Here is a 14,696-nt window from a genome sequence, read left to right as displayed (position 1 = left end):
AAGTTTTGGTTGCAGTCAAATCCGTCGAAAGTTGCATTTAATTTTCACAAAAGTTGCACTCAAAGTTAAATTAATGGACAATTTCCTTGAAATTATTAGGGTATGAGATACTCGAATCGTTCCGTATCCAAGACACCGTAGCAAAACTCAATAGCCCGAAAAAATTGACCTAGTGAAAATATAATAATTTTCAGCGGCCGAGCCTGAATGTACGTCGAATCAGAAATGATATCAAATTTGAGCGACAGCGAAATAATCAAGCGATCTATTTACATATAGTGCCAAATATTTCCAGTAAAAAGTTAGTTGCATGAAAAATTCGAAAACACTTGCAGAAAGTTGCAATATAAGATTCCTCCAAAAAGCTTAAAAGACCATATTACATAACTTCTGAGTATTTAGAAAGCTGTCGGAATTTGTAAACAAATGTTGCAAAAACTTGCCTTGTTGTAATCACTACTCACGCATGTCTACTTTTACAGAAAGCAACACTGGTATTCGAATGGTTTTCCAACAATGACCGATTTACCATCGCGTCGTTTTTCGAAACATTTTTTGAGCCAAAAACCATTGAAATCAATATCCCGCATGATGAACTACGACGGATATCTGAGATGAACTTGCTACACAAGGTGATTGGGAATGATTTTAATAACCAATATAGATGACGGCATTTGCTTGGTATTCGATAACAGTTGTAGGTGTATATTAGGGCTCTTCAAAAATGACTTTTTTCCTCAAATCGCACTGGCTACTTGATAAAATTGTTGGGTTACCTAATTTAAGCCTACACACCAAATTTGGTTCAATTCCAACCAGTGGCCGCATTGCTACAGGAGAAGAAAGTTTCTATTTATTATATAAAAATATAAAACAAAAAATTCGAAAATTTCTGTTCACCCCCATGAAAGTGTAGGTTGTCTATAGAAACGATGCTCACCAAATTAGGTTCAATTCGAACCAGTGGAAGCGGAGTTATTGCCGTCGGATAATTTGGATTATAAATAAACCAAATTTGGTGAACATCGTTTCTATAGACAACCTAACACTTTCATGGGGTGATCAGAAAATTTTCTAATTTTTTGTTATTTATTTTTATATAATAAATAGAAAATTTCTTCTCCTGTAGCAATGCGGCTACTGGTTGGAATTGAACCAAATTTGGTGTGTAGGCTTAAATTAGGTGACCGAACAATTTTATCAAGTAGCCAGTGCGATTTGAGGAAAAAAGTCATTTTTGAAGAGCCCTAGTGTATATATCACAGTCAATGGTCAAGTGACGAGATAGCGCAGTAGTATGATTCACGACTGCAACACCAGTGGGTTGCGGGTTCGAATCCGAGGGAGGTCGACCCCAAAATCCCTACCCAAGTGTTGGAGGTTTGTCTAGGATCCTATACCCGCCACCTGATCCCCGCAAGTTGCGTCATTTAAAATAGCTTGGAAGTGGACCGTGCTACAAGTCGGCAGATACGGAATCATATATTAAGACAATCGACAATCGGCCTGGTATACAGAATAGTTAATGGTCACCTAATTTATTGCCTTCCAAATACGATACCTTACCAATCATAAGATGAGATAATCGTCAGAATATATTTTTATCTGAACAAGACACACACAATGTACAATGAGATAAGACACAATGCGATATGTGAACACTGAACAGATATATCTATAGGAGGATGCCAATGCCGAACGATGCCTATCCTATAGGAGGATCCAATGCCTATCCTATAGGAGGATGCCAATGCCGAACGACTATAGTTGCGGTTGCAGTTGCGGTCTCTTAAACTGCTATCCACCTCGGCCTAGTGCGTGATGTTGCAGTTATTTCTTCGATATTTGGCTCTTTGTTGCTCTTTCTATTCCTTGTAAGTATGGCAATCATGGCAATCAAATGTAAAAAAATATCATCTCATACTCGTAGTGTTGCTGAACTGAACTCAAGCCAATTCGAATTGTCAGAATCTAAATCATGTTAATAAAGATGGCAGCATTTATTTACATTAGCAATTGCCTTTGAATGCGAACAATGGAAAACACAATAGTATGGTTGTTTCCTCTACAGGAGTGGTTAGAAATTCGACTCTTCGTCCCATTCTGAGATTGTGTGAGAGATGTGAATTCCTGCTCTTTGTCATATTCATTTTAAATTTGGTTGATTGAAAGGGAAACACTGTATCGCAACTACACGTTTGAGCTTTGGCGTCCAAGGACAATTTGGCACCAGGTTCACAGCAATTGCCATATGCCATCGCATCAAACATATAGTTACATAGTTAATTCTTTCACTGTATGAAAACATAGGTTCAAGATCTCGCTCTATTAGCACGTGTATTCACGACAAACGCTTAGCAGCACAAGCTGACTCAACCAATAAGTAAAGCAAGCTAATTTTAAACTTCTTTCTTATGATGTTGTTCCTAAAACAAAATTGATTTAACGGGTTTAAAATTTAACAATTATGGAGCTAAATTTTGCTACAAGCCAGAACTGCATAAAATATATATGGCAAAAATTGTCGTCATCATTGTTCCATCACCATCATGAAACCGTGATCTTGTCAAATGAAAGAATATCATATTTAGGTGGACAAGTTAATACTTAATTGCAGTGGAGAAATAAACATCGACTGGTCGTGGATTGCCGATTATGTCAAGAAACATCAGGTCTGATTTTGCAGTTCACAGAATGCATGTGAGGTATTCAAATTCCTTTTCGTTCAAGGTCGAATCGCTGGATATGGTTGTGGATGGAAAAATATCTACTAAAGATTACAGGAATATTTTAGAACATCGGGATGAAATTTCTGGTTTAGGAGTTCTCGTTAATATTCATTGGATGTTCCATGTTAGAAATGTGGAAGGGGTACAAAGTATCTTGGAAGCTTGTCAGGAAATGGATGTAATAATAGCAATATTCACTACCACTTGCGTAATTTAAAATATATCATTCTTGATAGATCGAATACATCAGATGTGTGGTTGACTGGTTATATCGTCTTTCATTCGAAGAAGTCATTTCTATTGTCAAAAATTCAAAGAAGCTGACGCTGATATATTGGCGCCAGATGGAAATGTTACTTGAAGAGGAATTAGAAAAGGCTCAAACGATGTCAGCCGATTACGATACCGAGTTGGAAGTGTTATGTGGTGAGAACTCGTTGCGATAAATGATATTTTGCCTGTTTTGAAAGATTTCAGATTGGTATAGTTATTGTTACTTAAGTTATTTTTTTCAGATGATGATCACAATGCTTGTTGGCAACTTGGTGTTCATTTTCACCCAGGTGCGTCTCGATATCAACTATTATATAATATCGCGATTATTGCAATGTGATTTCACCATTTTAAACGTAAGATGAAAGAAACTCATTCGACCGTTGGAACCCTGGTGTCTTAGCCAAGCGAATGAGGCACCGTGTGCTACGCGACACTATCACGACACCAATGGTTGTTGGTTCGAGTCTCGGGTCTGCCACGTTTCTATGTGTCGGGGTTTATCTGGGCTCCTCATCGCTGACCTCCCTACGAATGTGGTGTCGTACTAAAAGCCCAGATGAATCAAGTGAAGTCGTGCTTCGAAATTCGGCGGCAAAAACAGTGACGACGACGCATGGAAAAATATCGATGATGATGAATCGAATGGATGCATGGATGAAAGTCGTTCGTTAAGCGTACCAAAATCATGAAAGTTATGAACATTACAACATTCATTACCGTGTCGAATAATCTGAACAGGAGATAAAACTCAAAAAATTGTTCAATAAACAAACAAACAAACAAAACTCTGGTATCATAGACAGTGTCAAGTAACCGCATCAATAACGTTCTTAATATTCTCAGTATTTAAACTAATGATGCCCACTATATACGTAATACTATTATACTTTAGGATCGGCAACATTGCATGAAGGCGAACAGTTCAATCGAGTTTTCAGTAGCTCCGCGGGGACTGGAGGACAGAACCGATGGGACAAGATTTCACGGAAATTGCAACAGAACATTCATAAACCAACCGAACAGGCATCAACTCAAGCTCTTGAAACGGAAGAGATAAAACAGGTCCATCATCCATCACGTATCACAGATAATCCGGTGACATGCGACCAGATTGCCGAAAAGGTCTTCCGCACAGCAAGTCATCAAGGCAAAGGTGGTTTGCAAATTTATAGCATTACACATGCAATTCTGCTTCGTTATATCGTGGATAGGGTATTCCACGTACTGCAACATATATAGTTTCAAAATTCTACAGTCACTGTTTATTGATATTTCACTACTTCTCAGTTCTAGTCAACTCCAAAGTTGGTAACGTTCTTTATTCGCAAACCCCCAAAATATTTTCAATAAAAGTCGCCAACCTCTTTTCCCAAAAGTGTGAGGTATTTCATCATTGTTATTATACCACCTTATCAATCAGGCAATCAGGTTTATTAATATTTTCATCGTTTCAAAACATCACACGACTGCGATACAATTGTTAATATTACAGCTGTATTAACTTATTATTCGCGCATTAGTCGACATTTATATTCTTCTAATCAAGTTTTTATTTACACAAATTTTACAAAATGAGTAGGTTGCTGTCGCGCACTCTTCCACGAACAAAAAAGATTCAGGGGCCTTTGAAAAAGCAAACACTCATGGGATCATTGACATCCAACCTATTCCATCACTGAAAATCCCACTCTTGCAGAGATAAGACGTATGCAAAAGGATACAATTGCAATGCAATTACAAGAAGGATAGAATTGCACTATTACTTATTTAACTAATTACCTTAAAAGCATCGATATATGGAATTTATTGCATTAATGTCAGAGATTTTTCTCATTTTTATCGAGCTTTTCATAGCAAAAAGAGTATATTTGATAAGGTTGAACTGGTGTAAGTAGAAAATCCTTAGTTTATTATAAGAAAGTTTCTCAATTTAATATATCATTATGCGATTATGTGTTGATCGAATTGAATAATTACACCTCCCCAATCATAATCAGACATTTCATGCTTCCGAAATTTGACTCCATAGGTGTACAGGTACACAGGAACCAGGTGTCAAACTCAACTTGGGTCGCGGGCCAGATTCAAACCTTTTGATTGTGAACTATAGTATTAGACCATTTATAGCGATGATCTGTTCATGTGTTCAGTTCTGTTTGGGCGACATTTTAACAATCTATTTATTTTGGCGCAAAGTCATGTCATATACATATACCAAGAATCTATATAATCTACTTTTTAGACACGCCCCCTTTATGATAGTGAAAAATTTCGCGCGCCTCTTATCGTCATATCGCAAAATGCAACCAAGATGCTAGCAATCCCAGCGGGTAGTTTGATGGCATGGAAGGTTATGACTGTTGGTGAAGGAATTCTCAAATATGAAATTCGAACTATACACAGCGATAACTATGAATTGGAGGTAAATCGCGCAGAGCGCAAAACATATGCTGTTGACCGGAGCTCCGCGCCCCCTTTCATGTGATTTCACTCCCTCAGACCAATGTTCTACATAAATACAACTGTATACCGTACCCTCCAGACTCTAATCCTGCTCGGAGCTCAGCATCAACGGATAGCATAGAGGAGAAAAAACGGGGTTGTTGATTCTTTCTCTTCTCTCTCTCTGTCAATTTCTACCCGCGTCTGCGGTCCTGGTGCTTTTGGGATACCGGTTTACAATTGAATTAAATTATCAATCCCATACAAACTTGGTATATTAATAAAGTTTATTTGTTGATGCGGAGTGAGAGGCACTCCTCCTAACCACAAAAAACGTACTGGTCAACTCATTCTTCATTCGAATGCATATATGTGTTACTCAGCTGAACCTGAACTATATTCGTCATTCAAGTCAACGCCATGGGCATGTATCACGCAAATGATCTGTTTTTCAAACTAATTCTCGCGCAGTTGATCAATGTTTTGAGTTGGCATTTCCTCGGCAAATAGGGAAAGTGCAATGCTCATCGAAGTGTACCTATTTACAAGATTTCTTTTCTTTGTTGCAGAAATGAAATATGCAGATATGATCAATATTGTTAATGACAATACCAGGAGCATTACGTCGGTTTCTATTCTTGAAGACTTTAGAAAGGCAGAGCTTCATGAACCAGACTTTGCGGTTTACCCCCAGATGCTGGAAATTAGAAGCTGCGACTATTTCAGAGGTCATTATGACTTGAAATATACAGAAGATCAATTGTCAGACGAAACCTGGTTTGAACATCAGCGACGGAACAACGATGAAGTGACCAGTATCAAAGATTTGATGACATCGCTGTGGCAGAGAGAAGAATTTCATACAAATGGCCAAATCGGTGTCACCGCTATCGTCGCATCGGCTGGTTCTGGGAAAACGATTCTCACTCAAAGATTAGCCCGACAAGCGCTCGACGCTCTGAATGACAAAACTCACGAGCGACCAAAACGTAAAATGGTTCATTATGTCAAACTGAAGGATCTCCAAGTGGAGAAATTGGTCAAACCGGCTAAATTTCTATTTAGCGGTATTTACGAAAGCGAATCTGAGGAAAATCAGGTTTTTGAGTGGCTAGTCGCCAATCAATCTGCAGCAATAATTATTTTTGACGGTCTTGATCAAACCACCTGGAATTTCGATAATACCAGTGTCCAAAAAATAGGAATGTTTGACGAAGCTAGTCCCGGCACGATCATGTACAGCATCTTGGCTCGCAATATTCTTCCTCGCGTTAAGATCTTCATAGCTTCGCGAGAATTCAAGGTCTCCGAGTTACCTGCCGCGGCTCAACCCGAGAGAATCATCACGCTGATCGGTTTTACTACTGACAATACGCGAAGGCTTTTCAATTCTCTACTCGAAAATAATGGGGAAGCACTCTGGAAAAAAATTGAAGCTATGTCACCTCTAATACTGGATCTAGTTTCAGTGCCAGTTTTCCTGATTCTAACAGCAATCGTGATGGGGAGGGACACAACCGGGCCTCCCCCCACTACAGTCACAGAATTTTACAGCCGGATAATACATATTATCCCGAGCGCAGGAAACATTCGAAATGGTGAGCAAATTTTAACGATAATCGACAAATTGAAAGCGATGTCACATCGTGGTATGGCCAGAGGAAGAGTCGTATTCAAGGAAAAGGACTTGAAGCGAAATGGACTCTCCGCAGAAGACGTTCAAGATTTGATGACGCAAGTGCATGGGTACAACAGGCTGAGTCGTTTGATCGATGGTTTCTTTACCTTCTCATTCTGCTGTCAAAGTTTTCGAGAATTTCTAACAGCCAGTTCTGTGGCAGGAAGAGATTTGGCTGAGTTCTCTCGCATCAACGACGAAAATCTCCACGTGGGCCGCTGGTCTGTGATTCGGAGATTCGTTACCGGAATCGTCTTTTCGAAACCACAGAACGAGTTTCACAGAGGTCAGTTAATATCTCTCCCAGTGCATTAATTTTTGGAGCAACGCGTCTACTGATATAGGCTATAGCTTGCCGTCGGAGGTGGTCAGTAACAATTTACTTTTGTCTACTTGAAGTATTTTAGCGTATTTTGATACTAATTACCTTCTATTTTAACAGTTTTTGAGGAAAAGATCTTTTAGATGGCGCGAATTAGAAATTAGTCTGAAGTAGTAACAACAACAACTTTAACCCTCATAATATGAGTCTTTTTGTCTTTAGAACCAGGCGACATAACCCCCAACTTGATAAAATACAACATCAAAAATCTAGCATGCAGTTTGTCATTTGGCACTGGTCGCGGTTAAGTTTGAATTTAAAGCAAATATCAATTTAAAACAAACTCGTTTAAAACGGGGTCCTGGTTCAAAGCAATATTTTATTGTTTTGTAAACATAAGACCTTGATAGCATTCACACCCTATTTAACGTCCACTTGTATGAATATAACTTTATTAGTTACACGAGCTTTCGGAGCTCTGCTCCTTCATCACAGGTGTCATCGCTTTAACACCTGATGAAGGAGCAGAGCTCCGAAAGCTCGTGTAATTAATATAGTAATATTCATACAAGTGGACGTTAAATGGGGTGTGAAAGCTATCAAGGTCGTACGTTTATATATATCGTCTGCTATCGGCGCAACAAAGTATTGTTTTGTAAGCCATGCCGCCATGAATCGCTTTTAGTGACGTCACAGTGGATTGGCATATACAGTTTAATATATACGTAAATAAAATAAAAGACTCTTGCTACTTGCTACTCGACCAATAGAATCTGCAATCGATCGATGTTCAGCTCGGATTCGAATGCACCCAATCCTAGCTAATTATCTGTTAGCCTATAGCTGACAAGTGAGCTGAGAAACTGGTCGACTCTATCATGTGAATTGGTTTAGCAAACAATCACCTGAACATTGTTTGGTTGCAGTTCGCAACATATCGCAAACAAGGTTTATTATCGTTCATTAGCGTACTTGGGTCAACATCAATTCAATTTGCTGATTTTGTGTTTTACGTCACAGTACCCGATCCAGAGAAGAAACAAGAAATTCTGTCCCGATCAATTCTTTCACAACTCGAGAAGGCAAAGGATAACTTTGTTCGCATGGACTTATACTCCGCAATTTTTGAATCGGACAACGACGACCTATCGAAACAGCTTTCTGCAATCGATGTATCCGATATTGACTTGAGTCGTGATAAAGCTCACGCCATTGGAACGCTGATAAATAGGATTGGTCGCCTTAAATATTTGGATTTGAGTTTCTGCAATATCGACGATGACATTTTGTCGACTATCACAAAATGTTTGGAGGGTCAAGTTCAAGTGAGTCTTAACCTAACCTGACTTGAATGTCACTTCATACGCGTATATTGGATACATAGATGTCTTTGGCAATTGTCATGTAAAATTGGTAACTATACTTCCCTTAAATCTCATAGACAGACTCCAATAGGGGGTAGACGTCAGTAAATGTGGTGAATCAAATAAGAAATTTGAGAAATAATAACAATAATGATAAACCGGAGATCTACTTTTACATTGACTTTCCATCTTCGTATAGTTCGTCACGCATCTTTTCCAGCAATGATCGCACTTTCACCCAAGACGAATGTCTTCTGGGACCCACAGTGCTCTTAGAAAGTTACTCCCTGGAGCCATCTTATATTCGAATACCTACATAGCATATATCAGCAGTGAATGACGCTGCAGTCATGTATTGCATCAATTCACAGCCTCATACACACAACACATACACATATCTTACGTGTGTTCAAAGTATAATCGCTAAAACCTAAAAAGCACCCAACATCACATAACAATGACTTCCCTATATACGTGCCAGTAGATCACCGTCGAGACACTGACAATGTTTTGATTTCAGATTGACCATCTAGATATGCAAGAGAACAAATTCTCAGCAGAAGCGTTTGGTTCGTTTCTCGGCATTCGTGCTGATGAATCGCGGCATTTGGACTGGAAAGTGAGTTTGATGTGTCTGCCACAACTGCGGCGATGAAAGGAGAGTGAGAGAGAACGAAAATACAGGGTTATAATGACTCGAGTCACGATGTTTTGGTGACACGACTTGACTCGAGTGATTTTTTCAAATGCGTATAATGACTCGACTCGAGTCAATTCGTGTATTGACTCGACTTGTACTCGAGTCATTGTGCATGACTCTAAGCAAGTCATACGACTCGAGACTAGGTCGGCGAAGATAGACATTTCATTGTAACTTCGAAAAATAGTACAGTCCCCGAATTATTGGTATTTCGTCTAACAGACCTGATACTTGGAAAATAGTACCAGAAACTGTTAAGACTGAGGAAAATTACTCTATTATGAATGCGATCCATTCTATATCACTCGAGTCCAGTTTTAAAAAAGTGGGTTGAACCGGTTTGAAATGAAAACTGAACAGTGACCATAATGACTCGGACTCGACCCTCTACTCACTGACTTGGACTCGAACTTGACTCGGTGGTGAATTGAAAATAACTTGACTTGACTTGACTCGAGTCAAAACTACAAAAGTGAGATTGACATGTGAATTAAACTCGGATCCTTGCGACTTGGTTGAAACCCTACGAAAATAAATATGCAACGTGCCCCCACGCCGCCAATCCTGACCATGGTCTTCTGATGCAGGTCATTCGATTAACGCGAGCTCTGCCGAAGTCAAGTCCTTCAGCGGAACCTTTCATGTCCCGTCACATCAAACTGACGAAGACGGATCACCTCATCAAAATAGATGATGGTAAAAATCAGTTCAAAGGACGTTTCCACATAAAGGTGAAACATCAGAAGCATTTTTATCCTAACCGATAACAATTCAAATACGCTTGCGTATCATTTGTGATGTTAAATAAATTTAAATATTCACTGTCAAATTTTGTACTTCTGATATCGAAATGTGGACCAAACGTATGAGAATTTGTTGATTATCACGTAAAAAAAACTTATTTTGTTTGTATTTACAGGAATCGAAATTCGCTTTCGACGAAGTCTATTGGCTCGCTCGTTTGGTATACTTTTCAAAACTATTTGTACCAAAATCCGTCCAGATACCGGATGACCTTCTTTACGTGACACAAGATGATTTACGACAGGTATCAGGGACAAGTATAAAAAAGGTCAGTTTTGTTGACTTGTAGTCTCTTGGTGTGAATCGGGATCGCAATTATAGTCAAAGCCTCCGTCTCTCCAACTAATATCCCGTTCAGATGAGCGAGCTATTGCTTGATTGCACACTAGAGGAAAACATCGATTGGTCTTTGATCAGAGAATCAGTCGAAAAATATCAGGTCAGTTTCCATTTCGCATCGAATTCTCGATACTTAAATTTTTTTCGTTGAAGGTTGCGTTCCTGAGTATTGCCGTAGATGGAAAGATTTCCACTGGGGAATACGAAGACATTTTGCGGCACAGGAATGAGATCTCTGGGTTTGATGTTCATGTCGATATTCAGTGGGTGTTCTACATTTCTAATGACTTTGACATACAAAGTGTACTTGACGCTGGTCAGGCAAAGAAGGTAATAATCTACAAATCTCATGTCAATCGAACATCTTGAAGTCTGTCTCCCACCACAGGTTGGATCTCTCAGATGCGAAATTGAATTTTGTGCTCCACTCGGCGATATTAATCGTCTTGTGAAAGCTTCAAAGAAACTGACGCTGGCATACGGATATGAGAAGCATATGTTGAATGAAGCGAAAATGAGAGGAGTCAAAAAGATTGCAAGAGGCCTTGGGGCTGAGCTTGAGATTTTATGCAGTGAGTTATTAACTCGGTGACTACCATAGTAATAAAGACAGGGTATAGAAAAAGTATAAGCCAGGGGTAGCCAAAATGTGGCACTTTCATGATCATCATCATTGGTTTATTAGCAATTTTTATCAGTTCAATACACCACAAAATGCGATACAATGAAAAGATAGGAAGGTGTCGAAGCGACTTGAAGTAGTCTATGGAATCAGACACCCACCTTGGAGCCATTGATTGCGGCTCTCTAACGATTGCACAAATGCACATGTATTTTCCCCAGCGTTTTTTTTAACTTGATTTCAAAACAAATAAACAATGCATTAGATCACATTTAGACGATTTGCTAGCGTATTGTATTGACATCGTTTTTGCCTTACGATAAATTAGGGTTACCATTCGCTCTCTTTTAAGAGGATTTGTCCTCTTTTTTGACGTTTTTGAAAGTGTCCGTGGAGGACGCCCTTTTGTCTTCTTTTTTTGAGATTTTGCCCCCTTTTTTAAGAATTTTGGTCATATCTCAAGCAAAATTCGACCGAGATGCCGTAAATCAGCACCCAGCACCAGAGATGGTCAAAGTAGCCTATTCACCGTTGCTACTCAAGTAGAAGTAGAAGTAACGCTGAAATTTCTACTTAAGTAGAAGTAGAAGTAGTCTAGAATCATAACTACTTAAAAAGTAGTGTGAGTAGGCAAAATCGACTTCAAGTATTTCAAAAAGTAGAAGTACTTCGTTACTGACCACCTCTGCCCAGCACTGAAGTGACGCTCCGGCGTATATTTCGGAAGCTGAGTGGAAAGTTGAACTTTTTTTTTAGTCAACCAAAACTGTATTTTGGGTGCTGAGCGAGAGAGTTGACCTTTTTCAGTCAACCACCTGACATTGTGAAGGTAAAAACTGTATTTTGGGTGCTGAGTGAGAGTGGGAAAAATTTACCATTTTTTGAGAATTCTCCTCCGATTTTGTAAATCTGAAAATTCTGAAAAAGTGTCCACTTTTCAGATTTCCAAAATATGGTAACCCTACAATAAATGGAATAATTGGTAAAATCTATCCGAGTGCAGCTAAACACAAGGTGATATCTGTGCAATTGAACTCTCGAACCGAGCTTGAGTGAACATCATATATGGCAATGGTGAATAGTGTGTAACAATGAACTTCACAATTAAAATCGTGGTAGCGCAGATCCTGTTCAAATCCGGGCGAACGATGGCGCACACGTGACACCAGAAACACCTTCCCATCAACTGGAATCACCTAAAGGCGGAGCTCATTTGATTGAAATCACTAGGAATATGGCCAGGGATATCTAAAAGTTTTAGATATCCCTGATATGGCCCAATTACTAAAGTGGTTTTAATTTTTTCAAGGAATAATGCCCGGCCGTAACATCGTTTAGTTTTTACCCGCCCACTTAAAGGGGGTGCTCTGCACTGCTTTGACGTTATTTCAGGCTAAATGCATCACGTTGCCCCAGATGGAGATTCACCACACAATAGTTATTATTTGATCACCGCTTCGTTGTGAGTGAATAAATTTGTGATTTTTATATTCTGTTTTGTGGATCTTTAAAACGATACTTTGCTGTATATGCGGTTCGAACATGGAACAGGTCTCATAGGCGCCGACTTTTATTTTTGCATGGGGTGGCGGCAGGCGCGTAGCCAGGGGGTGCCGAAACCCCCTCCTTTTGAAATGACCATTCTGACGCTAATATTCAGTTGCAATTCAACAACTCGTATTATCAGTGTTTCGCGGGCCGCGACCAATTAGCGAGATTCGTCTCACGACGATTGCGAAATTATGTCATTGATTGCCGCGCTCCCGGCATTCGTCACTGGACTGAGCACTGTGAGCAGTAACACGGCACAATTCTAGAACACGAAAGACAGACATGAATTATGATTACAAACGCGCGCCCGCGCGCGGCCAATCAGTAATAGGCCTTTTGCAGGACTTCGATCACGTGACTAGATACGCATAGCAACAACAAATTGGTTAGCAAGCTACTTTCTCGCGCACCTGCTTCAGTGCTAAATATCGCATAGTGTACTGTTGATTTCTGGTTGTAAACGTTTCGGCAATTTGTTGTAGAAGTCATCAGAGATTTACCTATGCTAGATGTCAATCCTGTACAAAGCACATAGAATGATATCGTCAGAATTACGCAGAAATCCATCGGTAACGTAGTCGTATTACGGTACTCAACTCTGATCATCCAATATGGAATCGGTGTCTCGTGCACACCAAAGATTCTACTGACTGCACACAGGTGTGACGCTGAGAACCGTCTTGGCACACCAAAGATATTGCGCTAAACGTACCGGGATTCCAACCTGGCTGATCATATATGTACTTAAATTTATGCATTTGAAGTAAAGCGATTGGCTTATATTCTGGTAAGAGTATTTGTTAGTTCAAGCAGTACTATTTGTCTGTTGTGGAGCCTGATTTTGGATGGAAGATATGGCTGAAGCAGCCGGGACCCGCAAGGATCAGGATATACTGTCTGCTGGTTTGGGTGCTGGCATGCTGCTATAAAACAAATGTCGCTGAACACATCGGAAGTATCTTTTGGGAGAACCTGCCGTAAAGACTGAGCAAATCAGTGCACTTTATTGTTGCCTTATACAATGCCGATTTTTATCAGCACTACTTCGCAACTGCGATTGAAGTGGATTTGGCAAATCACACTCGATTTTGATAAATAGTTGATGTCACATATGTGCGATATTTAGCGAACTAAGGGAAGTAACTATCATATAACTCTAAGAGCAGCTCAAACGCAGTGACAAGATCGGTCATCCTATACCCAGACGTGGTCAACGTGGTCATTGTTGGGAACCGAGTAGAAGTAATGCCTTAATTTATACTCCAGTACAAGTAGCACTAATTACTTCCAGGACATGTCCAAAGTACTTCAAGTGGAAGTAGAAATGAATTTCTGAAAAGCGGTCAAGAAATTCGTTACATGAAGTAGATTTGGTTGAGGGTCACTTAGTTTTAGAAATTGATGCCATGTGACAACTGTAAACATTGCATGTTGCATCTTCTTGATCAACGCAAAAGGGTGATGACACCACAAATAAGTGCAATTTTCAAAAATTAATTTAGTTACCGTGGTACTGGGGCTATTTTGCCCAGTTGTTATGACAACCTCACGCTTGAAGGGGATGCAAAGCTTTGTTAAAGTAATGAACATGCGCACTTTGCGCAGGAATGACTTTCAATTCGCATGCATACACAAACACACTGTCCTATTTCGCGCTCCAATCCTCCAATTAAATACACTATCATGGAGCTAACTCGAGAATTATTTTGTAAACGAATATGGGCGCAAATACTATCTAACTAAGAGAAGAGAACGTGAATTCGCTCCTCTGGTCGAGAGAGAAGATGGTGTTTCTCAGCGCAAGCGTTATAAGCAGTGGTGCCACTCCTAGTGTTTTAACACTAGATCTAGTGTTTTTTCGGTCGTCCT

General features: G+C 39.6%; 1 protein-coding gene across 1 annotated transcript in view; it reads left to right on the top strand.

The window, feature by feature from the left end:
• Positions 1-14,696, top strand: part of LOC145448207 (uncharacterized) — a 40,201-nt gene that overhangs the window by 9,710 nt on the left and 15,795 nt on the right. Inside the window, exons 7-20 of the mRNA XM_080326559.1 lie at positions 483-632; positions 2,592-2,672; positions 2,731-2,907; positions 2,966-3,155; positions 3,245-3,292; positions 3,898-4,158; positions 6,017-7,411; positions 8,468-8,772; positions 9,332-9,430; positions 10,099-10,242; positions 10,431-10,583; positions 10,674-10,754; positions 10,808-10,984; positions 11,043-11,226. Of these exons, the coding sequence (XP_080182685.1) occupies positions 483-632; positions 2,592-2,672; positions 2,731-2,907; positions 2,966-3,155; positions 3,245-3,292; positions 3,898-4,158; positions 6,017-7,411; positions 8,468-8,772; positions 9,332-9,430; positions 10,099-10,242; positions 10,431-10,583; positions 10,674-10,754; positions 10,808-10,984; positions 11,043-11,226 (3,445 nt within the window). The remainder of the gene's footprint in view (positions 1-482; positions 633-2,591; positions 2,673-2,730; positions 2,908-2,965; positions 3,156-3,244; positions 3,293-3,897; positions 4,159-6,016; positions 7,412-8,467; positions 8,773-9,331; positions 9,431-10,098; positions 10,243-10,430; positions 10,584-10,673; positions 10,755-10,807; positions 10,985-11,042; positions 11,227-14,696) is intronic.

Source organism: Botryllus schlosseri, chromosome 10, assembly GCF_051294905.1.
Source record: "Botryllus schlosseri isolate E-star chromosome 10, Bs_hap1, whole genome shotgun sequence".
NCBI classification, from domain to species: Eukaryota; Metazoa; Chordata; class Ascidiacea; order Stolidobranchia; family Styelidae; genus Botryllus; species Botryllus schlosseri.
The sequence above is the reverse complement of the archived record's forward strand: the minus strand, read 5'-3'. Positions and strand labels throughout refer to the sequence as shown.